The 24,269-nt window shown below is 35.4% G+C and overlaps 1 protein-coding gene across 1 annotated transcript; it reads left to right on the forward strand.

The window, feature by feature from the left end:
- The first annotated feature begins 4,197 nt into the window (after positions 1–4,197).
- On the forward strand, positions 4,198–12,471 carry LOC103023773 (G2/M phase-specific E3 ubiquitin-protein ligase). The gene is made up of 9 exons (XM_007260146.4): positions 4,198–4,464; positions 5,447–5,950; positions 6,087–6,221; positions 8,191–8,348; positions 8,511–8,722; positions 9,799–10,066; positions 10,172–10,332; positions 10,443–10,681; positions 11,655–12,471. The coding sequence occupies exons 1-9, from the start codon at positions 4,461–4,463 to the stop codon at positions 11,903–11,905; spliced, it is 1,932 nt and encodes a 643-aa protein (XP_007260208.3). The 5' UTR covers positions 4,198–4,460; the 3' UTR covers positions 11,906–12,471.
- Positions 12,472–24,269: the final 11,798 nt, after the last annotated feature.

Genomic DNA, 24,269 nt, shown 5'->3' on the forward strand with positions numbered 1-24,269 from the left:
CATGGTTTTCAATTTTTCTATCAAATAAAAATCTAAAAATGTGTGCCGTGCAAAAATATTCATCCCCCTTTACTCTAAAACCCCTAAACAAAATCCATTGCAATCAACTGTCTTCAGAAGTCACTTAATTAGTTAATAGAGTCCCGCAGCTGTGTAATTTAGTCTCAGTATAAATACAGCTGTTCTGTATCAACCTCAGTGGTTTGTTAGAGAACACTAGTGAACAAACAACGTCATTGTAAGGGCTGGTGGACGACTGAGGCGTCCTCCGGGGCATCGGAGGGCGTGCCAGGCCAGCGCCGAGGGTTAATTGGCTAATTACCAACACCTGCTATGAACACCTTAAAAGCAACGCCAACCAGCCACTCTGCGCTGGACCTTTGAAGCTCGTGAGAGCGAATCTATGCCCGATTTTTCTCTGAGCTCCGGCTCTCATTTCCCTTCTTTCCTATCCACGGCAAGTGCCGTTTTTCCCTCTCGAGTTTGGTGTGGCTGTGTCGAGCTGTGAGCTCCACCGCTCTCCTCTCGTTCTCTGAGTCTTTGTTTGTGTGTGTGTGTTTGTGTGTGTGTGGCAGCCCGCGAGCCACGCGGTGTGCTCAACTTTTCTCTTTCCCTCGCTTAGTTAATCCTCACCTCGCGCCATAAGAGGTAGCCGGCACTTACCGGCGGTCTTTGTTTTGATTCACTTCTCTTCTCTCTCGGCGTGACTTTTGTTTTCCACCCGTTTTCATTATCCGCCCGTTTTTCGTTGCTCCGCCCCTTTCGGCGGAGGCTCTAAGGGCGAATAAAGCGGCCGCGTCCCAATCCGCTCGCTGGTGGCGCTATAAACAAGGAAGTTCAGTTTTTCACAATTTTCTCAATAACTCAAAAACCATAAGACCTACATTCAAAATTCTTTTTTTGATGGATTCCTTGGGTCAATACCAACAACTTTCCAATTTGGACCATGCACTTCCGTCTATATAGATTTTTTGCTAATTTGCATAATATGCAAAACCTACTTTTGCAAACTAGTCCTAGGAATGTTGACCAATCCTGGCATGTTTGGTATCAAAACACTCGTGAGAGCATGCGCTTCAATATTCATTAAGAAAAAGTTGAAATATGTAAACAATATGGCCGCCATATGCAAATTAGTCCTTCCGGATATATGCCCCATTCACTTCAAGAGGTAAATTTGGAGCACTGTTTCTCAGCAACCGTGCAACCTAGCAAGTTGAAACTTTGCATGCAGAATCTATCATACAGCCTCTAAAGGATGTTCAAAGGGCAACTTAATCAATCAACACGGCTGAACACCATCAGCCAATCAGCATTCAGCAGACATTTTGGCAGGCTGAATGTTGCCCAATCTGGATGATATTTGGCAGTTATGTTCAGGTGGAGACACTGTAGTGACCTGCAAAGTGCTGAAACAATCCGCCCACTGGGGGGCGCTGTTCCAAAAAAACGAGTATATGTCAATCATGCTGTACTATTTTGACATCTAATTGTTTTTGCCATATTTAGTACAGTGGCTCTGACAAATTTCTCAATACAACTATGTTTAAAAAGTGCTTTGTTCATTCATAATTGCTAATTGTTTGACAATAGCTATATTGAAACTACTCTCTGGATATTTGGCCTATCACCTCCATTTCAGTCTTGCTGCACACTGTAGAGTCTCTAGGTAAATGTTCATTAAAAACATTTGTGAAAATTTCACATACAATACTCTCCAGGCATCAAGCAATCTGTGCGTCCTTGGAATTTCTAACCTAAATTGCTGTAACTCTGCAGTATTTGCTGTAATCTCACAATGTTAAAGACCTCTGTACAATATCACTCTGATGAAGCGCCATTTAATACAGAACTAGATTAAGAATAACTTGACATTACATGTCATATCAGAACATTCACTCCTTTGTGCCTCTGCTCAACATTAATAACAGGTGAAAGACTTTTGATCATTTCTAAATGTGACAGAATGTCTCCAATTGTGTTAGACCTTCTTACACATCACCATCCTATGCTCTAGTAGGCACCATTGTGCTAGTTGGTGCTTGATGAAGCGCCATTTAATTCAGAACTAGATTTATAATAACTTCGTAATTACATGTCACATCAGAACATTCACTCCTTTGTGTTAATTTAAACTTGTTTGGTCAAACATTTCAGCTTGTTCTGCAAAGGTTCAAAGGTCAATCTGAATACCACTTTGTGAACATTCTGGTTGAAGCCACCTGATCAATACCAATAACATGTAGACACCTTTTGACTAGTTCTAACTCACTTAATGAATATCCTACAAAGTTCACTAGATTTACATGTGAATTTAAGCACTGATCAGGTTGAAAGGCCTCTGCTCAACATTAATAACAGGTGAAAAACTTGATAATTTCTAAATGTGACAGGGCATCTCCAATCATATTAGACCTTCTTACACATCACCATTCAATGCTCCAGTAGGCACCATTGTGCAAGTTGGTGCTTGAACCCGATGATTGCCGCTTGCGGCTATATTTATTATTATTATTATTATTATTATTATTATTATTATTATTATTATTATTATTATTATTATTTTCCTTTTTTCTTGGGTTTACCTGCTTTGAGATCCACTGCTCTGCACTTGGGTTCTAAAACCTTCTGGACTGGAGAGCTACTGCCCCCACCCCATTACAATCATGAAGACCGAGTGGAGAAGTTTAAGGCAGGGTTAGGTCATAAAACATATCCCAACCTTTAAGCATCCCAAAGGGCACTGTACGATCCATCATCCAAAAATAGAAAAAGTATTTTACACCTGCAAACCTACCAAGTCATGACCCTCCACCCAAACTGACAGATCAAGCACTGGTCAGAGAAGCAGCCAAGAGGCCCATGGTCACTCTGGAGGAGCTGCAGAAATTCACAGCTCAGGTGAGAGAATCTGTCGACAACTATAAATCGTGCACTCCACAAATCTGGCCTTTATGGAAGAGTGGCACAAAGAAAGACACTGTTGAACGAAAGACGTAAGAAGTGCTGTTTGTAGAGCAAACATGTAGAAGAAAGTTCTATGGTCAGATTAGTCCGAAGTTGAACTTTTTGACCTAAATACAGCGTGCTTTGTGTCACAGAAATGTAACACTTCTCATCCTCCTGAACACATCATTCCCAGTGTGAAACATGGTGGTGGCAGCATCATACTGTAGAGATGCTTTTCTTCAGCAGGGACAGAGAAGCTGGTCAGAGTTGATGAAAGATGGATGGGGCTAATTACAGAGCAATTCTGGAAGAAAACCTGGTGGAGGCTGAAAAAGACTTGAGACTAGGAAGGTGATTCAAGACAATGACTAAACATACTGAGCTACAGTGGAATGGTTTTAAATAAAAGATCAAAGAATATTCATGTGTTAGAATGGCCCAGTCAAAGTCCACAAAAAGTTCACAGCATCTCTCAATCAAACCTGGCTGAGCCTGAGCTGTTTTATAAAGAAGAATGGACAAAGATCTCAGTCTCTAGATGCACAAAGCTGGTAGAGATATACCATAAAAACTTGCAGCTGTAACTGCAGTGAAAGGTGGCTCTATGAAGTATTGATGTAGGGGGGATGAATACTTTTGCACGTCATACTTTTCAGATTTTAATTTGATTACATTTATTTTAAATCTATGTATCATTTTCGCTCCACACAATTGTGTGCTATTTTGTGTTGGTCCATCACTTAAAATATCAATAAAATACATTTAAGTTTGTGGTTGTAAGGTGACAAAATGTAAAAAAAAAAAAAAAAAAAAAAAAAAAAAGATCAAGAGGTATGAATACTTTTGCAAGCCACTGTAAAGTAAAGCAGTAACACTAACCCAGTCTATGAGCTTTCTGTAGCTGGGGCACGTACACTAAACATTTACAGGAAACCAGACATTTCCTTGGAAGCAGTTGATATCTGGAGGTAAGGAAACAGGTATGGCTTTACTTGTCTATCTAGTAACTCTGTCTAGGCGGGATGTAGATGGATTCAGCACCAGCCCTTTACTGTTCAAAATTACTAATAACAGGAATTTGACACAGCAGGGATGGTTAAAGTTCGTGTCCAGGCATGTTTGAACCCTCAGCGTGAGAAAATAGAGAACACAGAGATATTTTGCTGTATTATCTCACCTTTATTCCTCAGTTTCCCTGTGGAGAAAATATTTCATAATCTTCTTAAATGTAAACTGAAACTTACTGGCTTATAATCGTCTGTGAACAAAGCAAAACACACAGAATGCCAAGCCTGTGACTTGGGAATTTCTGTCTTCCGTACTTTCCTAACTGCATTTAGCCCAACCCCTTTTCCTTTCTCATTGTCTGAAGTTTGTTCTTGTTTTCGGTTCAGACTCAGGGAAACACCAGGACTGGAGACTGGGGAGTTCTTTCCTTTCATAAACAGTTCACTAAAAAACAGCTGTACTGAGCTACAGTGTCCTATCTGTAGGGTGAAGAAAGAGGAACCATGAGTGAGTATAATAATACTTTATTTGCTGATCTGATCATAACACAGGCTGATGAACTTTCCACAGATGGTGTAAACCTAAAAAAAAAATGACCTGCTTCTAGTTGAAAGATGATGACGCTGAATAATCACTGCATATTTCAGTGTCTTTCTGTAATCTGACTCATATCCACTTTTACTGTTGGTGTTATTATTCAAACTGGAGATCACAAGTTTATTTTAAATGCTAAGATTCTGCAGGGTGTGCTAACATAGCTAAGCAAAGGCTTGTTATTGATGTCTTTATACTTTCAACCCTGATGAATCTTTTAGGAATCGATACTAGAGATGTGGTACATTATTTAATACACAATAATATCTTCTAAGTTATAAGGTATTTGAAACAAACAAACAAAAAATATTCTGTCTGTTTTTATTAGTTGTGCTATTTACTGTGACACTTTGAGAGTATTTTTTGTATTTTTTTTCTGCACAAAATCATACTCTTGGTAAGTTATTGTCATTTATAAGACGGACAAACTTTAAATTTGTTTTGTTTCTAGTGAATGTTTGAGATTATAATACTTCTTAAATTGATTGTTTTTTTTTTTTGTAGTGTATATTTTTCGAATTAATTATATATTTTCAGTGTTTTGTTATATCACCCAGATTATTATGACAAAATACCCTGCAATACCCTGACATATTGCAATATCATTTGCTTTATATAAAAAAAAATCATTATAAAAAAATCAGCAGTAAGTTTTTTTTATTTGACACAAATATCAAGTGCATTCAGAAATCTGGTTAGTGAAATTTACACGAGAAAGGAAATTAACATCTAATTTGATTAAACAGATTTTTTGATAAACATTTTAACAAGCAAAGCATCCCTCTATACTCTAATAATTTTGCATCAAATTATAGCACGGTTTTGCTTTAAAGGGTCAAACTGAAACCCAGGCTGAACTATTACACTATTAACCCCCTTCCTCTTTCATTTCTAGAGAAGCACGGTCGTGTTTGTGGCAGTCGCTGCCTGGGGCCGATGACTTTCCATCCAGAGGTCAAAGGGCAGCTTGTTTCCATTTGCCAGGGAGCACATCTTGCCATGAGAGATATCTCCTGCTTCAAGCACGGCCTGGTGTTCCTCAGTCGTCCAGTTAAGATCAAGGAGAGAATTTCAATATGCATCGAAAGCACAGTCCCATCATGGGATGGAGCGCTCCGTGTGGGTTTCACCAACCACTGTCCCAATGCCAACCTGATCCCACCAATGGCCATCCCAGACCTGAGAGAGACCCCCGGATACTGCGCAGTGCCTGTCCCTGAGGAGACGTGCCAAACCGGAGCACACGTGGAGTTCTGGATGAACCATGCGGGCTATGTGATGATTCAGGGAGCTGACGGGAAGACATTTTACATGAAGGTTAAAGGACAAGTGAAACTAAACGAGCCACTGTATGTTTTCCTAGATATGTATGGGAGCACCAGTGCAGTGCGGCTTCTGGGTAATTCATGCCTATTAATTCTTACCTTGTTTTTTCTGTATTCAGAACATTTTCTTTTTGTTTTTTGTAAATTCATTTATTTACTTACCTTTCAATACTGAAAGAAAATATAAATATACAAATTTATGTATTTCAGGTTCAAGGAAAGGGACTCGGACATCATGCCCTGATTCTCCAAAAGATCTAGAGCAGTTCTCTAGCAGTGAAACCAAAGGAAAAGAGCAAGGACAGATGAAGAGCTTCTTTAACTTCAACAAGAATGTACATTCAGGTGAGAATGATACTTCTGGTACTGATGGTACTTTGGTACTTATGACCACACTTATACTGTACTTGTGCCTGGCCTCCAATGGGGAACGAAACAAAGTGAATTTAATTCATAACTGTGACAAAGTAGATTGTTTTGTGTATCTGTAAGTGCTTGGCAATATAGCCCTAAACTAGCATCCTAACATTTCAGAAACATTTCAGTATTTTTGCTACAACTATATTCTAATGTTATGAAAAAAATGTTTTATTTCATATAAATATAATTGTTTAAAATGCACCAGGAACAAAAATAATCTATGAACTTTTTCCTATTTTCTAAACAACAGTAACTTACCAAGAGTCTGATTGTGTATGTATATGTATGTACAATGTTATAATAATAATATAACAAATTAAATAATGTAATATAAAAGCAGTATAATGTAGCAAATACTAAAGTGCAGAATATTTAGTGCATGCATATGGACTGTAAACATAAACTCTTAAATAATAATCAGTTCTTAGTAATCAGTGCTGTTCTGAAGTATTTATGTTTTGGGTGACGATATATTATGATTGTTTTAATCAAATAATATATTTACTATATTAATACTATTAACAACAGTGGGATCTAATGACAGATTTGCTATTTAGCATTCAAAGTTTAAACACAACACAAAGTGAATCACACTCTGATACATATAATTTGAACATGTAAATTATGAATTAAAAATTGATATTGTGTTTTGGAAAATTTAAAAACATTGCGAAAACCCAAAAAAATGTGATACAATACAATACTGATATTTCCTTACACCTCTAACATTGAGACAATATTGTAAAGGAAAACTCCTTAGAAAAGCTGTGCTTAAACCAAGTTTGTATTTAAATTAAACTTTAAATTAATTTTTAATTAAATTTTTAAATTCTTAAACCAAAACGTTGCTTGTTAGCAAAAAGTCATCATTTATAGCCACATGGTATCTCCTAAATAAAATTGTTGGCCTTTAGTGTTTTGTGTTTTACAATTTTAAGTAAATGAATCAGTGTCAGACTGATTAATGATAATCTATTAAATGACTAGTGCACTAAGAGTGATACTATTGAGTTGATTAAGCAATAAATATGTTTCAAAAACAATAATAGGAAATTAGAGTAATAATAAATCATAGTACTTCTACTTTCCAGACTTGAGTACATTTGAAGGCAAATACGTTACTTCTTTTACACAAGTTATGCTCTAAAGAAATACTTAGGAATAATAAAGTATAAATTCTTCTTTTACTGTAGTAATATCTTACCTTGGCTGTCTCTACTTTATTAACTCAAGTACATGTTTTTTGTACTTCGTCCACCACCGGACAAATATCTTCTTAAATGCAGAATTAACCAGTGAAGAGTGAAAGGTAACAATCTGTAACTGTACAGCTATTCAATAACCTATAAATGAGATGCATGATAAAGCTGAATAAGCTGAACAGCCAGTAAGTTGAAGATCAAGCTAACTGTAATACAAGCATAATTCATGGTTCTAGAGGTTCTCAATGCCATTAACTTCCACTTTTAAGTAGTTTGTCAGCTCTAACATGTCTGATTCAACGGATCATGTTATTTTTTGAGTGTAATCAGAGCGAGTTCAATTGAAAGCAGTTTCTTAAAAGCCTACCTGCAATACAAGTTTTACTGGAACCTCTGGCTTAGGCTATTAATGTGACCTCTGGCTTAGGCTATCAAAATGCTGATTAGCAACATTTTGACATGTTTGTTTAAATCCTCATCTAATACTAGTTATTATAGTGTTAAGTTATTTGTAGTCATTTTCAGCTGGTACATTTCTTATTTAAACCAATGGAAGGACCAATGACACTGCTCAATTGCTGATGTTCAATCAGATACCTGCATGGGTTTGCCAGTAACATATTGGCAGCTGTTCAAATACGTCCTGTGTTTTTGCCAATCTATCTCTGGTATTCTTGTCATTTGATATGTAGATAATAGAAGATCTTCCAGAGAAGCATCAACATGGGAAACGAGTCTTTCTCCATCCAGTCCAGGCACTCCAGTACCATTTATGCAAACACCAGACCAAACACAGAACAGACGGCCTTCATCCAGCAAAGATCTAAACAGAAACCATCAGCCCTCAATGGTAACAATTACTGCGCATGCTGTATTTTTAATAACAAATGAGCTGTTGTCTTGATATTCATAGAGTGTCGAACCCTAAAGGGCAATAGTTTGTGAAGTATTGCTATGTTCAGTTGAGTCTATTAGTTGAGTCATGTTTTCACCTACATGTTGTCACCTATAGGAGGAGATGGATGTCACATCTTTGCTGAGAGAGTTCCAACAGCAGTACCTCAGCCTCAGTCTGGTCCATGTGGTCATCTGTAGGAAAACACTACTCAAGAGTGCAATTGACACGCTATCCAACAGCAACTTTACCTGGACTAAAACCCCTCTGATCGAGTTTGTTGGCGAATCAGCTTTGGACCACGGTGGGCCAAGAAGAGAGTTCTTTAGGTATTATATATTTACTCTAGAAAGTGACAAAATTGTGCCTAGTGGGGTCCATGCACTTTTTGCAGAGTGATTACCCACTTATTTATTAATGAATGCAAAACCAAACACACAAATAAAAAAATGCAAAAAATGTATGACGTATATCTTACATTCAATTTTTGAGTTTTATAGTACAAATCAAACCTTCAGGTTAATTCTTAAAGGCATAATTTACAGTAGCACCACATCCCATGGACACTCAAGGCACAATATCAACTTTTTTTACCTAGAGACACAGCTTCATAATTTATTGGAAGAAGGGGCACCATACTGGGCACTCGATTACTTTTCCCACTTAATAAGGTCAGCCTATAGGACACCTTGGGCCCTATCGTACACCATGTGCAAGGCACATCACAATGCTCAATTCACCCTGTTAGAGGTTAAGAAAAAATCTACACTGATGGGTGTGGTGGTCTGGAAATGAGGTGTATTCAGGTAAATTTTTGTTGTGTTTCTATTTTGGTGGTGGAAAACACAGGAGCTCCACTGATTGAAATGAGCCTAGACAACAGTCGATTGACAGATCCAATTCCTATAAGTGCAGCCAGTGCGTTTACTCCCCTGCTAGTTGAACACACACACACACGTACACACTGCAGGGCACCCTCTGCTAAGCACACTGATTGGTTTATTTCATGTTACACCTAAAACACACCCATGATTAATTCAGATAATTAATATACGCCTTTTGAGTGTTTCGAGCCGTGTAAGGTGTATTTTTTTGCGCCCTCACAATAGCAAAGACACGCCCTAAAATTGGGGCCCTTGTCTCTTTTTTGACACTCTAGAAGGAACATTAGCAATGCTTTTTCAATCATGGGGGCCACAAGGAGGGTGACTATCCACCAGTGGTTTGTAATGTGTTCATATCAGTAAAGCGTGCTACAGCTAATTTAAGATGTTCCTCATCATGTTGATACAAAAAGTGTCCAAAAATCTAACCACAGCATACTTATCAAAAACAAATTGCAGATGATTTTCATGTTCAGAGGACTCATCTAAAACTTTTTTTCTCCCTACTAAATTCATTTCAGACTCCTGATGATCGAGGTACAGAGCAGCCTGGGAGTCTTTGAGGGCAAACCCGGAAATTTGTTCTTCACCTACGACCAGAGCGCCTTGCAGCAGCACAAATATGAGAAGGCTGGGAAACTTGTAGCTTGGTCTTTAGTTCATGGTGGACCAGGACTTAAAGCTCTAGACCCTTGTCTTTACCAGCTGATGTGTGGCCAAGAGATCCAACTGACAGACTTTGACTGGCGCCTCATTCCAGACGGGGATGTCCAAGAAAAAGTTAAAAAAGTAAGTATCTGCACTGATGATATATTTGTTGGCCTGCTTATTTTCCTGTTTATGTGCCCAACCATCTTCATGTGTTCTTATCTAACTTGAACTCCCAATTTTAAGATTTTGTCCTGTAGGAAAACTGCACACATTCATGAGCTTCAAAGGGAACTGGGAGACTGGATCTGTGAGTGTGGTTTTCCAGGAATTTATGGACCAAACCTTTCTGTTCAAGACATCCCAAACATTTACTCCTTTGTTGTGAGGCACTACATTTATCTCAGGTATGTGCAAGCCTCCCAAGTCAATTCTGACAAACAATTCTAATCTATCAGTAATATTGTATCTGTTTTATGAGCAATTTGTGGAGTTATCATTTCATAATTCTTCTCAGAGTGTCCAACATGATCAATCAGTTCATAAAGGGCCTGAACTCATATGGAAGACTGTGGGACAAAGTGAAGGAAAACTGGATTGAGTTCCTGCCTGTTTTTATCAACATGAAGGAACCAATGTCCAGACATGCATTCATGGCTCACTTCCAAATCAACTGGAGTAGGGACGGGACCAAAAAGAGGGAGGAAGAAGAGCAGACAGTGTACTACTGGGAGCAGGTCCTAAAGATGATTGAGGGTGAGTATTTGAATTTGGGGTGCAGAGAGAGTGTATGACAGAATATAAATGACCAATGTGAATGCCAGAGTATATTATTTATATTATAAAAAATAAAGTGCTAAAAAAACTAATACTAAACTAAACTCAGCAGACTTGCTTTAAACAAAAGACAAAATAATTTGACATGGTTTCAAAACTGTTACTGTTCATTCTTCAGTCCAGTCCATGCAGCAGAAAGAATAAAGCATAACGTAGAACTGTCAGTGAGGATATAGAATAGAATTACATATCGTCACAATCGATTTCTGCCAGACTCACAAATCTAGCCATAAGTCCCCGATCATGATAATTACCATTCACTGTACTGTACTGTCCACTGTGGAGGGTAATGCCTTCTATAATGATAGTGTGGATCCTGGTAAAATAGATGCCCACACAACTTCAGAAATGGAATGTCACATAAACCTAGAGTCCACCATCAGGCTTTGCTCCAGCTCACATAATTCACATCGCCTTTCTGTGAGCACGCTGGATAGTGTTTAACCTTATTCACAAGATAATAGCTCACAAGTTATACAGGCGTGGACTTTCCAAAGCCCTTCCATGAAGTAACACTTAACACTTGGATAATTTACATTGTACATGGATAATCCCATGACTTTTGGCATGGCAGTGTACATATAATGTCAGATTTTCATGCTCCAAATTGATTAAAAAAAGTTTAAATTGACTTACACTAAAAGTTAGGACAAGTTTTGTTCATTATCACATTAATCTACTTTTTTTTTTGAGATACAAGAATGGCATAAAGCTAAGAAATTGCAAATAAGCAATTTTAATAATGCATTACAACTTTTAATTAACTCACTTCCTGTTATCTGTATACTTCAACAAATACACTACAAATCACAAAGTATAATGGCCCTTTAATAATGTAAATGTTGTAAGTCTTGCATATAAAATAATCAATATTTTCTCAATTTCTCCACAGATAAAAAAACAGAACTACATTTCGAAGACCTCCTTGTTTTCATTACGGCAACAGATGAATTTCCAGCGTTGGGATTTTCCCCAAAACCAAGCATCAATTTCTACCAGCCTGAGGGACGTGGCTGTCGCCTCCCATACGCATCCACCTGCATGATGGGACTTTTTCTACCCAGAGGAGTCAAATGTCAGGCAGAACTCAACACGATACTGCTGAGAGCTGTCAGAGATTCTGCAGGGTTTGGGAAAACGTAGGACTGTGCTATGACCATTTTTGATGGCCTTGCTTTACTTAACTATTCTGTTATTACAGATGATGGTGAAAGAAGTGATCAAAAAGTGTACAATGTACATTTTATTAAGCACATTTACTGTAGTTTTAGGGTTTGCCTAAACTGTTTAATGAAGCTTGGATACTACAGTTTTTTAGAAGGATGCTGGGCAAGCATAATGAAGGCCAGGCAGAAAGGAAGAATTATTGAAGAAGAATCCCGAAGACAAAGAAGGATGCACAGTTTCACTGATATGAAGCACCAAAAACTATTGAGTACTAACAGCACCCTCTTGTGGATATTGGTAGAGCTGTTGTTTGATTATGTGCAATACTACATTACAATCCAAAATTGAAGAGTTTGCATAAAAGCAAATAAAAAGTGGAAGTAGATGAAATTCATAATTTATGAAAAGTGTCCTTTTCCTCTTGTGCAATTCCATCAATTGTGGGGGATTCCAGCAATTTTCCTTTTTTATTTGCTTAACTCAATTGAGGTAATGTAAACTAAGCCATTAGTTATAGTGGATTAATCTAAAAAAAACAACAACAACAGTAAACCCAACCCACATGTGTTTGTATATGTAAAGTGGTGTAACATTATGGTAACTATTGCATAAAATCCATGTGAAGTGTTTACCTTGATGATGTAAATGTTGTTAAGTTATAAAGTAAATGTAACAAAGTTTTTTTTTACAAATAATTTTTAAATAATGTAATATATATCTTTTTTTGTACTACATTTTTTATTTTTATACAGCACTAAAATGTTGATGTGGATATATGAAAGGCTGTAAGGTGGCCTCACTTTGTTTTAAAATAAAATACACAGATAAAATATAGAGATAAACCAGACTGACTGTGTTATTTCACATGACATAATTTGATTCACAGCAACTAATCAAAACGAATTCATTATATCTCATGTTAAGATAACCACATATACTTCTCCTAAGGAGCTGTAAATCCAGCTTTTATTTTTTTCAGGAATCTTAACATGTGACAAAGCAGTGTGAGATCAACTTCGGTAATAGAACGTCCACAAAATACCAGTAAACACTACAAACCTTTAGTGCGTCTTTCCTAATTTGCTTAGTTTGTTTAATCATATTATCTAAATGAATCACTTTCCTTATATTCTTCACAGGTGCGTTTGCACATTTCCCGACACAGTCCCACAGTTTTCCAGTAGGTACCTGAACTTAATGAAGTTCCTACACTGACCTGTTGTAAAATCCTTCACATGCTGTGTTTTTCCTATTTAAATGGAACTGACAGAGCAAGCAAATCAAAAACAGCAGCTGTAAAACATCAGTTTATTACGTACATGTGCGCTGTTCTTTTCCCTGTCAGTGTTAGTGAGTTTTAATGATAGTTTAACACATTGTTTGGTTACTTCACAATTCTTATTTCATAGCACTAATGTCGTCACTGTTACTGAAATATGGGAAATTGTCAAAATAAGGAAAATCCTTAGTTATTAGAGACTTCTGATTGGCAGCATGTCTAAAGTGTCTTTTTTTTATAAGATTGTTTTAAATCTATTAGATTGTTTAACTTACTTCTGAGTATAGCTGTCAAATTAAACTGTGACTGGAAGTGTAGCGCAGGGTCAAAGGACAAGCAAGCGAGGCGATTATTCAGTGTTAATTTTTTAGCACATTGTTTTTCCTGTGATTAATTAACCAAAATTAACACGTTAAAAACATTAACACTTATTAATCGCCTTCCTTGATGTCCTTTGACCTGGCAAGTGATACGGCTCATAACTAAAGACCAGAGTAACGTGCAGACATTATACAGAAATCATATCAAACAACTAATCAGTGATTAATTTATCTTGGAGAACAGTTAGCATTTGGCTTAACATGCGAGAAGCCTAATGCTGAGTTCAGCTGTTAGCCGCTAGCTGCATTCCAGTGTTCTGAGGTCAATTACTAAGGACTTAAGTAAACTAAAGCCATAATCCGCACATCATACCAAACAAAATTGTTAGGAATTATGGATAATCCGCAAATTTGGGCTTCATCATAAAAGTTCTCAAGAGCAGATTGTACTAATTAAAGAGATATAGTAAATTTGGACTTTACTAAGTAAACATTTGAGTAGTCTAGAATCTCCTAAAAATCACCTCTGGCATGTGTGATATCTTCTATAAATCATTTGTAATTTTTAAGTGAAAAAAGGTGCATCGATATATATAGATTTTTTTTGACTATGATTCTAAGAGATATACAGTATTTACATCTGTTTCTAACTTCTATTTATTATAAGATTTTTAGTCTGAAAGTGATGAATGGGATTATTTAGATGAATTAATCACAGACCATGTAATTCATTTTTTTCAGTCGCTTGACAGCACTACTTCAGAGTCATCTTATTGGCAATTCACAAAATAATGCACGGAAGAAAAATAACATAAATGTACTGCATGTGTAACAAGTGTAACAGAGTTTAAGTGCTTTTAATGGTGTTTAATTAAGATTTAAATTGATGTGATATTTGTGTGTAGTATGTGCTTTATACAGTAGGTTTTTGGCCTCATAAGAGATATTTTTTGTAAACCACCTTTACAGTGTAGCCAATAATATAAAACAATCCCAGAATGCCCTGTTGTTGCTTTTTAAAATAATCTCCCAATGAGACGTTAGACATAATAAGTGGACCTACCTGCTGTATGTTTGCTGTGCAAATATATGATTTGTGATAAGATTCTGTGTATCTGTGTATCCCTTTCACATGCTTATGAATCCCACCAGAACTCTGACTGGCCGACAGACAGGAGGGATTTTCCACAGCTCACTTGTACTTCAGCTACACACGTGGTGCTCAAATGGTGATAAATTATAAAACAAACTGGCCGTACTTGACAAACCGCTGCAGCAGGGGAGGAGGGTAAACACACATGTGACTAGTATTAGAGCTTACATTCAAACTCACGGGTGTTTTCCAGAAAGCAGGGCTAAAATCTAGTCCTCAGTTCACTCAGCTAACAGAAAAAAGACCAGGACTAGATTTGATCACCTTTTTTAGGAAGTCAGCTTGTGACATTTTTAAAAAATAAATTTCAGGGTTAAAACTTTATCAAAACACATTGTAACAAAATAAATTTCAAAATGTCCTCTGAATAAACACATTATTACAAATATGAAAAAGTAAAAAAAAAACTGGTTAAAAAAATAATCATTTTAAAAGTATACATTCTTTTTTCTTTTTTGTAGTTTTCTAGATTTTTTTCTTATATTGTTCAAGAATTCCCTGCCCATCCTGTCATCTTGGGATTAACACACCTTTGAGAAAGTAGCATTTGATATCAGTGACATTATAACCTTCACACTGTTTTATTCTCAAGGGACAAGACACTTGCTGTTTGTTCAGCAGTTAATAATATTAATTTCTTTAAATATTTCTCACATTGGCGCCATACCTAGGTGAGGTAAAAATTAGGCTGTCCACCTGTTGTGGTAAAATATCAAAATAAAATCTTTGAAACAGAAAAAAAGACACCATGAGCAACAACCAGGAATCAAATATACCAGAATATCAAATACCAACGTTCACTAAATTGTCCACCTAGCATGCCATGAGAGGGGACACATGTATGCAAATAAAAATAAAAAGGCTTACCCTGCTAAAAAGGGTCAACACCAGCTGGTCAACAGAGGTGTCAAGTAATAAAGAACAAATTTTTTATACTTCTCTACTAAAAATAGCCTAATTACTCCTATTTCATTTCAGCTTGTTGTTATTCTGGCTTGTCATTGTCTGACTGTGGCTGGATGAGAAGTATAAACATATACCATTCCCACACTTTATCGGTTTATACAATCCATCACACCTGCACATGACCTAAGAGAACTCAAGAGAAATGTCCCAACTAAGCTTTAACATATTAACATTGTACTAAAATGCATTATTGTTAAGCAGCATATATGCAACTAAAACAGCATCCCAATGTTTTTATTATTAACAATTTAATTTAACATTATAGTGATTATGGCTTGTAGAAAAACATGTTTTGGTTAGGGGGGTAGCACGCTACTTTTACAGAAGTATTTTTAACCCTAGTATATACACTTCTACCTGAATAAGAAATGTGAATACTTTTAACACCTTTGAAAGTCAACCTGAACAAATATTCTATGCTGGTAGCTCGTTAATTATTTGACCAGCATAGACTATGTTTTCTCTGGATTACCAGCTGGACTTTTTTAGCAAGGTAGGCAGCCTCATCTACACAACTATACTCAATGAAAGGAGAATATAGGCCAGGACTAGGTTTATTATATAATTTACTAGGAAATTTATAGTAAATATAGTATAGTAAATATAGTAAATTTTATTTTCCTATGTAAATTATACTGTTGTTTTTTTATTTATCTCACAGAAAGTTGTCAGAAGCCTAAAGGGAAGTCTGCCTTAATGTAAGAAGTTGGCACTGTGCTGTCCGTTGTGGAACAGGTCTTTAATAGCTTGCAGGGCTGATATTATATTTTACATACTTTCCTGGGAATTCGTTGGTAATGCTGTCTCCGTGTTTTCACTTTTCTCAGTGATTTTCCATTCTGTGTGTGTGGGCGTTATTTCCAACCCACCACCCGTATTCCGTCAGGTCCTGCCTCCCGAGTGCCAGGCGGGAAATAAAACACGTCCTGCTGACTGACGTAACACTGGAAGTATGAGTGTGAGTGTCACCTGACTTCTGTGTTCTTGCTTCTTAAAGATGTAACTTAAAAAAAAATACAAGATAAATGAATTTAGTAATTTATACAGCATACAGCTTATAACGTTTAGAGGCAGGAAGTGTAATGTACTGCATTTATCAGTCCGTTTTGGATGATTAAGTTTGAGGGGTTAAATCTATCTATCTATCTATCTATCTATCTATCTATCTATCTATCTATCTATCTATCTGTCTGTCTGTCTGTCTGTCTGTCTGTCTGTCTGTCTGTCTGACACTATCTAATTAACTCTCTGTATTTGTAGCAGTATATTATGGATGATTAACCCTGAGTGGTAAAGTCTAGTCTAATCAAATTATTTATGGTCTGTTTGTCTGTCTTCCTTGATGCGATTTGAATTGCCAGTAACACTAAACAATAATAAACCTTATGAACAACACATAGTACTTAGCAGAATAACTTACTGCATTTAAAATATAATAATTATCACAATAATTAACACAATCAGTCTTTCCAACAACATTGATTATCTACATTTCAGGAGTGGCATCTACATATTAAGAAATGAAAAATTGGGAAAAAGTAAGAATCTGGGTAGAAAGGCAGATCAGAGCATCCCGAAAACAGAAAAGTCTTGTTTTATTAGTTGAATCAGGTTTATTATGAGAAGAAAAAACAAGAGATAGCAAGGAACAACATGTTTGGAAATTACTGATTTAAGCCAAATTCCAATGCAGTAGAGTAATTATAATGTGGATAACAGGTCAAAGGAAGGATTTTTTACTGATTTTCTTGAGGAGTTATTTTTAGGTACATTTTCTTAGTGATTTTCCATCCTGTATATCTGATTTTAAAACCCACCCGTAGTAGGGCATGCCCCCACCACCTGCATGTTTACTTTTCAGGGGGGGAAACATGCAACAACCTGTTAAGTGATGTAATTCTGGAAGTTGGAAGTATGAGCGAGTCTCATGGATTTCCTTCCTTTGTAATATATTTGAAATATACCACAAGGCATTTGGGTACAATTGCCAAAAAATAAACAGATGAAAAAATTATGATTGATTTTATGATTTATGATTATGATTTTATTTTGATTATGATTTTTTTATATTAATTGATCTTTAAAAGACAATAAATCCTCTTACCCAAATTCTAACTGAAAAAAAAAACCAATCTAATATTTTTACTGAGATATATAACAAATTTAAATTAATGGCTGAATCTTTTCTTAGAAAGTCGAAAAATGTTTCAACATTAGAATTAATATCAGGTGAAGTAAATAACATTGGTTAACTTATTACAGAGGCAAAAGGTGGGAAATACATAGTAGGCAAGTGAACAGTTAGTTCTTGAAGTTGTGTTAGACACACACATACATGCAGTATAGCACAGTGGGCTGCTATAGGATGTGTATTAGTCATGTAATGTAATGTCACTAATGTAATGTGCTTTTTTGTAAGCAATGTTTCCTGAGGGTCAGGAAAGTTTGGGAATTCACAGGGATTCACCTTTCAAGAATCTGACAGCTTGCAATGAAATACAAGCTAGTTTCTTTTTCTTGATTTAAATAATCTTTTAAAGCACACATATTCTGAAAAGAAATTAAGAATCGAAGCTAATTTATTCAGTTTCTATTCATCATTAATCTTTATTTCAAATAATTATTTGAAACCATCAAAAATAATTGCAATATCCCAGCTAACAGAAAACGCTATAAGAATCTTTATGCTTTTTTTAAAAAAAAGGTTTCAGGATGGTTATGAAACTGTGTAAAATAATAACATTAGTAGAGCATTTTTCACATAATGTTCCCAGGCAGATGAATACTAACATTATGGACACATTACCAAAAGTAAAAATTAAAACATTTAGAGAAGTGAAGTTGCAGAAATGTTAGCAGAAAATAAAAAAGTTAAATAAAAACAATCTAATAACAAACAGCAAACTGAACAGATTGAACATTCTAAGAATGGTAAATATAACATTCAGAAAGCATTTTACTGACCAAAAACTGTTAGCTCATAACCTTGCGAGACCTGCAAATTCATTTTTAGAGACTTATAAATTAAGCATAGAAATTAAAAATGAATACAATACTTTTAGATAGATAGATATTATGTTAAAAATACAAACACATTTTAGATTTTTTAATGTACTGTTTCTTTTAATCACTATAATTGAATGATTTTAAACATATTAAAATATTAAAACCACTTTTTTGGGTTTCAGAAAGATATAGCACTCAATAATGAACATACATTAGCTGGTGGGTTGTACTGAGTGTCATTCATAAAGAGCTAAAATGAGACAACATTTTATAGTAACTGATAATAGAGCAGGTTAGAAAGTAGTCCTGACACTTTATGAATGACTCATAAAGGTCTTGTGTTTGACAAAGGTGTGGACGTCATGTTACTACAGAGAGGTATGGGTGACCTCATTGTGTGCAGTAGTGATTGCATCTCAGGGACTGGACGTAAAAAAAAGAGTAATAAACTTCAAAGCAGAGGCTTCACTCTGTATGTCAGTGTGTGTAGGTGTGTGAACTATATATCTGCACTTTTTACACAATTTAAAGCAGTAAAACCTGGAGTACATACAGTATATGTGTTGGGGGGTTAGATAATCACTCAACATCCGGACCTTACTAATGCTCTTGTTGCTGATTGCAATCCAATCCTAACTGCAATGCTTACAAATACTTTCCTGGAAAAAGGAAAGACAGTTACTTCAACATAAGCAGGGTAGAGGTGTTCTGTTCTTTTTGGAAGAAACAGTAAATTTATTTTTTTTCCATAGAGTGGATGACTGACGATATGTACAGTAGATCTATCAGTGAAATGCCTTGGTCTGGAAAATGTGTTGCACAATATGGAATGTGGAAAAAGTGATCAGGCATGAGTGTGCCAGTAGCAACAAACTTAACTTGGATTAAATATTATATGTTGAATCAACTCAAAGATTTAATCTAAAAGTGTAAATGACCAAAAATATTCACCTAATTCAGCTTCCTTAATTTTGCTTTGCTCAAAAACTCTTCTCACCTGCTAGCATGAGATTAGCATGACACATTAGGCATCAGACACTGTGTGTCTTTGTACTGTACTATTGGTATAGGAACCGGGGAGGTGGGCGTGTGATACCACAGGAAAAAATGAAATTGTTTAAAAAATAATAATAATAATAATAATAAAAAAATATATATATATATATTTTTTTTTATTTTTTTTTTTTATTGTATTAATAATGTCTGCTTTTATCAAGAAGACGGTGCGTATATGCTGCCGAGAGGGGGGTGCCGAATTCAGCACCCCCGCCAGGAGAAGCACCCCCTCTCGTGAGTCAACGTAGCTTAGAACAGTATCTTGGATATTTACATACCTTCATACATTAGGCACAGCATAAAGTTACCCTAAATCTTTATTCTATGAAAAAACCTGACATTCAAAATACACTATGCACACATAAACTTAGTGTGTGCTTTCTGATAAATCATGGGTGTTTTATCTCTGCCATAAAACAGCTCAACATTATCTCTCAAGATAAGTTTGTTTTGACTTAACCTTGCCTCATAATGAAAGTGAAACGTCTTTAAAACCTTGTCATTTTAGCCCAAGGTTAGCAGTGCACATGAAAACAACTCGAGGGGTTTAAAGAAACTTCTTTCTTAAACATGCCACAGCTGGTTTTGCACTGGGCATATTTATGTCATGTCAGTTTCTTGTCTTGGAGGGATGAAAGATTTGTTTGTACCTTTTTTTTATATTAAAAACATTTTAAAAATCATGTGACAGCATGCAAGTGTCGTTAATAATTGATTTAGTCAAAGTGAAACTCATGTTATCTACAGATCATAAGCTTTATAGTTTAATAACCGTTTGGCAAGAACATAATACAAAATAAATTCTGATAATCAAAGAATAAAATATGCCACACAATTCTAGCCCTTGATCGTAAGGTCCAAGGGTAAAACTACAAGTCAATAACAGTGTTAATAATCCAAAACTAAAAAAAATGATTATATAAAACATTGTCTACGGACATTAGCAGTTCATACACTGAAGGTTTCTGCACTGAAGTTTTCTAAAATACTAAAAAGCTGTATCTGTATCTACTTGAGTATATATAATTTTCCTACTTCCACGTTTATTTTACTACATATTTATATTAAGTTTAATACTTTTGCTTTGGTATATTGTTTATATGCTGCATTGTTACTCATTACAATTATAAAAAATGTTAGGAATCATTCCAAACCCACATTATCAATATAGCCAGAGTGGTAGATGCTCTACACTGTCAGCGGGTTTGATAAAGCTCCTCATCATTGTGTGAATCAAGCGATCGATGTGAACCTACAAGAAGTCCACGCTGCTCCCGATCTGTCTTTTACTCTGAGAATTTTCCACTGCTTTCTGTAATAATTACACTAAAACACAGTACTGAATAAACTGCTTGCAAAACATAAGTACTAAAAATGTTGAATATTTTAGTAATTCTACTCAAGTCACTTTTTATAGAGAACCAGGCGATGCAGAATATATAATACGATATGATGAAACCATAACAAAATATAATGTTAGAATATTTATTTGTTACACCATAAATAAAACACATTTTTATGGTATATTTGAATAGTAAATAGCAAATAGTGTATTTAAGTAAGTATTTCGCTGACTAAGTTAACTGTTCTGAATGATGTTGTATGAGAGCACAAAGGTAATCGAAGAAACCTTTTCCTGAAATTGACCACTGGGTTGCACTGGGTTCAGGTAATGTCAAGGTCTTGGCCAGAAAGGATGAAAACATTTAATTATAAAGTAGCAGTCAAAAGTTTAGACACACATTCTCATTCAATGTTTTTCTTAATTTCTTTATTTAATTTATTTTCTACATTTTAGGTAAAAAATAAAGATGTCAAAACAGTTAAGGGACACATATGGACTATGCAATAAACAAAAAAAAATGTTTGTTCTCCACAAATCCCCTGACCTAAACACAACTGAGATGATGATTTGCGATGAGCTGGAGCTTCACAGTGTGAACTATTGTTCAGCACCTTCAGGAAGCCCCTCTTTCAAGTCGCTGAAGAAATTGACTCTACCTCGTAAAGTCACTGGGAAAATACCAAGAATGTCCTCACAGCTAAATGTGGCAACTTAGAAGAATCTAATACATATAAAACTATATGTACAAAATATTCTGGTTTGTTTGTAATTTTTTTTTTTTTTTTTTTACAAAATTTTGTTTACAAAATACATCTGCATGTGTTCCTGTATAGCTTTAATGTCAATATTAAATTTACAAAGTAAAAAAAATAATAAAAAGAAGGAAAAGACATTGAATGAGAAGAGGCGTCACCAAACTGTTGACTTTATTGCTGTATATTTATTTTGTTACAAAAAAAACATCCCAATAATTTTTGCAAATTACAAGTGTAAAAAAACTATGACACAGTAATGCTGCCCACAGATCATAAGCTTTGAGATTTGATTTGTGGTTCCAGCAGACCAGACTGAGGTATGTCAGACCAATTTGGTGTGGTCCTCAAATGATCTAACGAATAGTCTTATTACTGTAAACCAGTAGCTGCACCTGTAATAGTTGGAGTTACAATAGCAGTAGTAAAGAGTTATTGTAAATTTAGTTTTGAGATTTTACTGCTATGTAATGGAGATATCGGCTACATCATTCATCCTTATATCATATCTATCTTATCTTCTTATCTGTCTTCTTATAACCAGGATCACAGGGAGTGGGGTGCCTTCCCGGAATGATTGGGTGAGTGAGCGCAAGGCAGGAACATCCCCTGTTCAGGTTCCCAGTCCATTACTGTATACCACTTACACCCATTCCCTCACATCCAGACAGGAATTTAGGCATGATTTTCTAAACATAGTAATTCTTTCGTTTCATACACAGGAGTGATAATGACCTACAAAAAAATTCATATATCATATGAAGAGTATATCGTTTATGCATTCAGTGTTAATGAGCTAGATGATGAATGTACGGCATCCAGATGTGTATAACTGTAATAACACATGGCCAGGCTGTGTATATCTAAACATGTGACAAATGTATGTTGGATATAAGAACATTGCACATATTGTAATGTATGTCATAGTATTATGTCATAATACTATCTACATATAGCCATGTACTGCATCAGATTTCTGTACTGCAAGTTACTGAATTTAAATGGAGACTCTGGAGAGAAGTGAAAGGAAATATTTGGTTTTGGAGTTTGTCTGAAAGTCCCTAACGGCTTAAAATAAAGAGGGAGGTCATAGAAAGGTTATGTGTGTAAGCATATTACAGAAAACAAATAGTGAGGATGGTATGGTCAGATATGAAAATGAAAGAGAAGAAAGAGGTAAACACAATTATCATGACTGGGATCTGAAATGGCTCCACAATAAGAGAAAATAAATGAAAAAATGTGTATGTGTTCTGCTTAATTTATAATTTAAGTGTAAATTCACTTGAACAATAAATATTGTAGCAATATAGGACATAATTTGTTTGCATACTGTTTGTGTCCCCCTACTATTAACTCACCATCAGTGTGTAGTCTTGCTCACTAGGGCTACTTTTTACCCCTTTGGGTATTCAGTTATGCTTTTTCTAATGGTTGACTGTCTGGCCACAATGTTGCAGGTCTTAAGAGCAAGTTACTATTTTCTTTACTGTGCTGTGTGACTTCATGCTGGCTGAAAACTGCAGCAAAGAAAGTCTGAACTGGATTGATTTTTTATTTAATGGGAAAAAATAATCTGTCAGAAAGGATGCAGGGCCATTTCATCCTCATTTAAAGAACAAAACATAATCTAATCTATTTTAAATGAATTCGCAAAAGTTTTAAGGTAATTTTAAAGGCTTAACCAAGTATATTGTCAGTCATCCCTTTTTGTTTGTTTTGTGTATTAAATAACTACCCAAAGTGAGGTTGTCTTTGTTGAAAATACTTCTAGTAAGTTCAAATTAGTAAAATGAACTCATTAATTTTTTTTTTTTAATTAACTCAAAATATTTACTGTGCAGTAGTAGTATTATTGAGTTTAATTAGTATAATTGGTAGTTCATATAGTAGTTGTAATGTAAATGAATGCAGTGGACATGTGTGACTACACATAAGGAAAGCTGTGTGATTTCTTGGAAATGCTTAAAGCTCTGGGCAGGGTCAGAGTCCTCTCATTAATGGCATTGCAGTTTAAGTGTGTATGTGTGTGTGTGTGTGTGTGTGTGTTTGGAGGGGGGTGGGTGAATGCTGTGGCTAAAGAGATATTTATGGGAGCGGTATAAACACACAGCCTTATGGGACAGTTTCACTTTCACTTTTTACAATTAAAACCCTGAAAGGTTTAGAAAACTTTATCCGTTGAATTTGTGAATTATTGTATTGTATGGGCCTGTCCTGATAATTACATAATTGACTTATTGTAAAATCTAGGAGCCTTAATTGTTTCTGTTTCGCTTTGTTTTATTTTAAGCAAGGACAGCTCGGACACACCTTAAATACAGTGGTCCTTCATTGGTTACATGTTTTTCTGTATTGTAGATTAATGCTAATATATCTTCCAAACTATAAAGAAAAACACATCATTTAGTAAACAAAATATTTTAATATTTATATTTCAGAATCTTCAGAATAGGCACTTAT

Source organism: Astyanax mexicanus, chromosome 12 (assembly GCF_023375975.1).
Source record: "Astyanax mexicanus isolate ESR-SI-001 chromosome 12, AstMex3_surface, whole genome shotgun sequence".
Taxonomy (NCBI): domain Eukaryota; kingdom Metazoa; phylum Chordata; class Actinopteri; order Characiformes; family Acestrorhamphidae; genus Astyanax; species Astyanax mexicanus.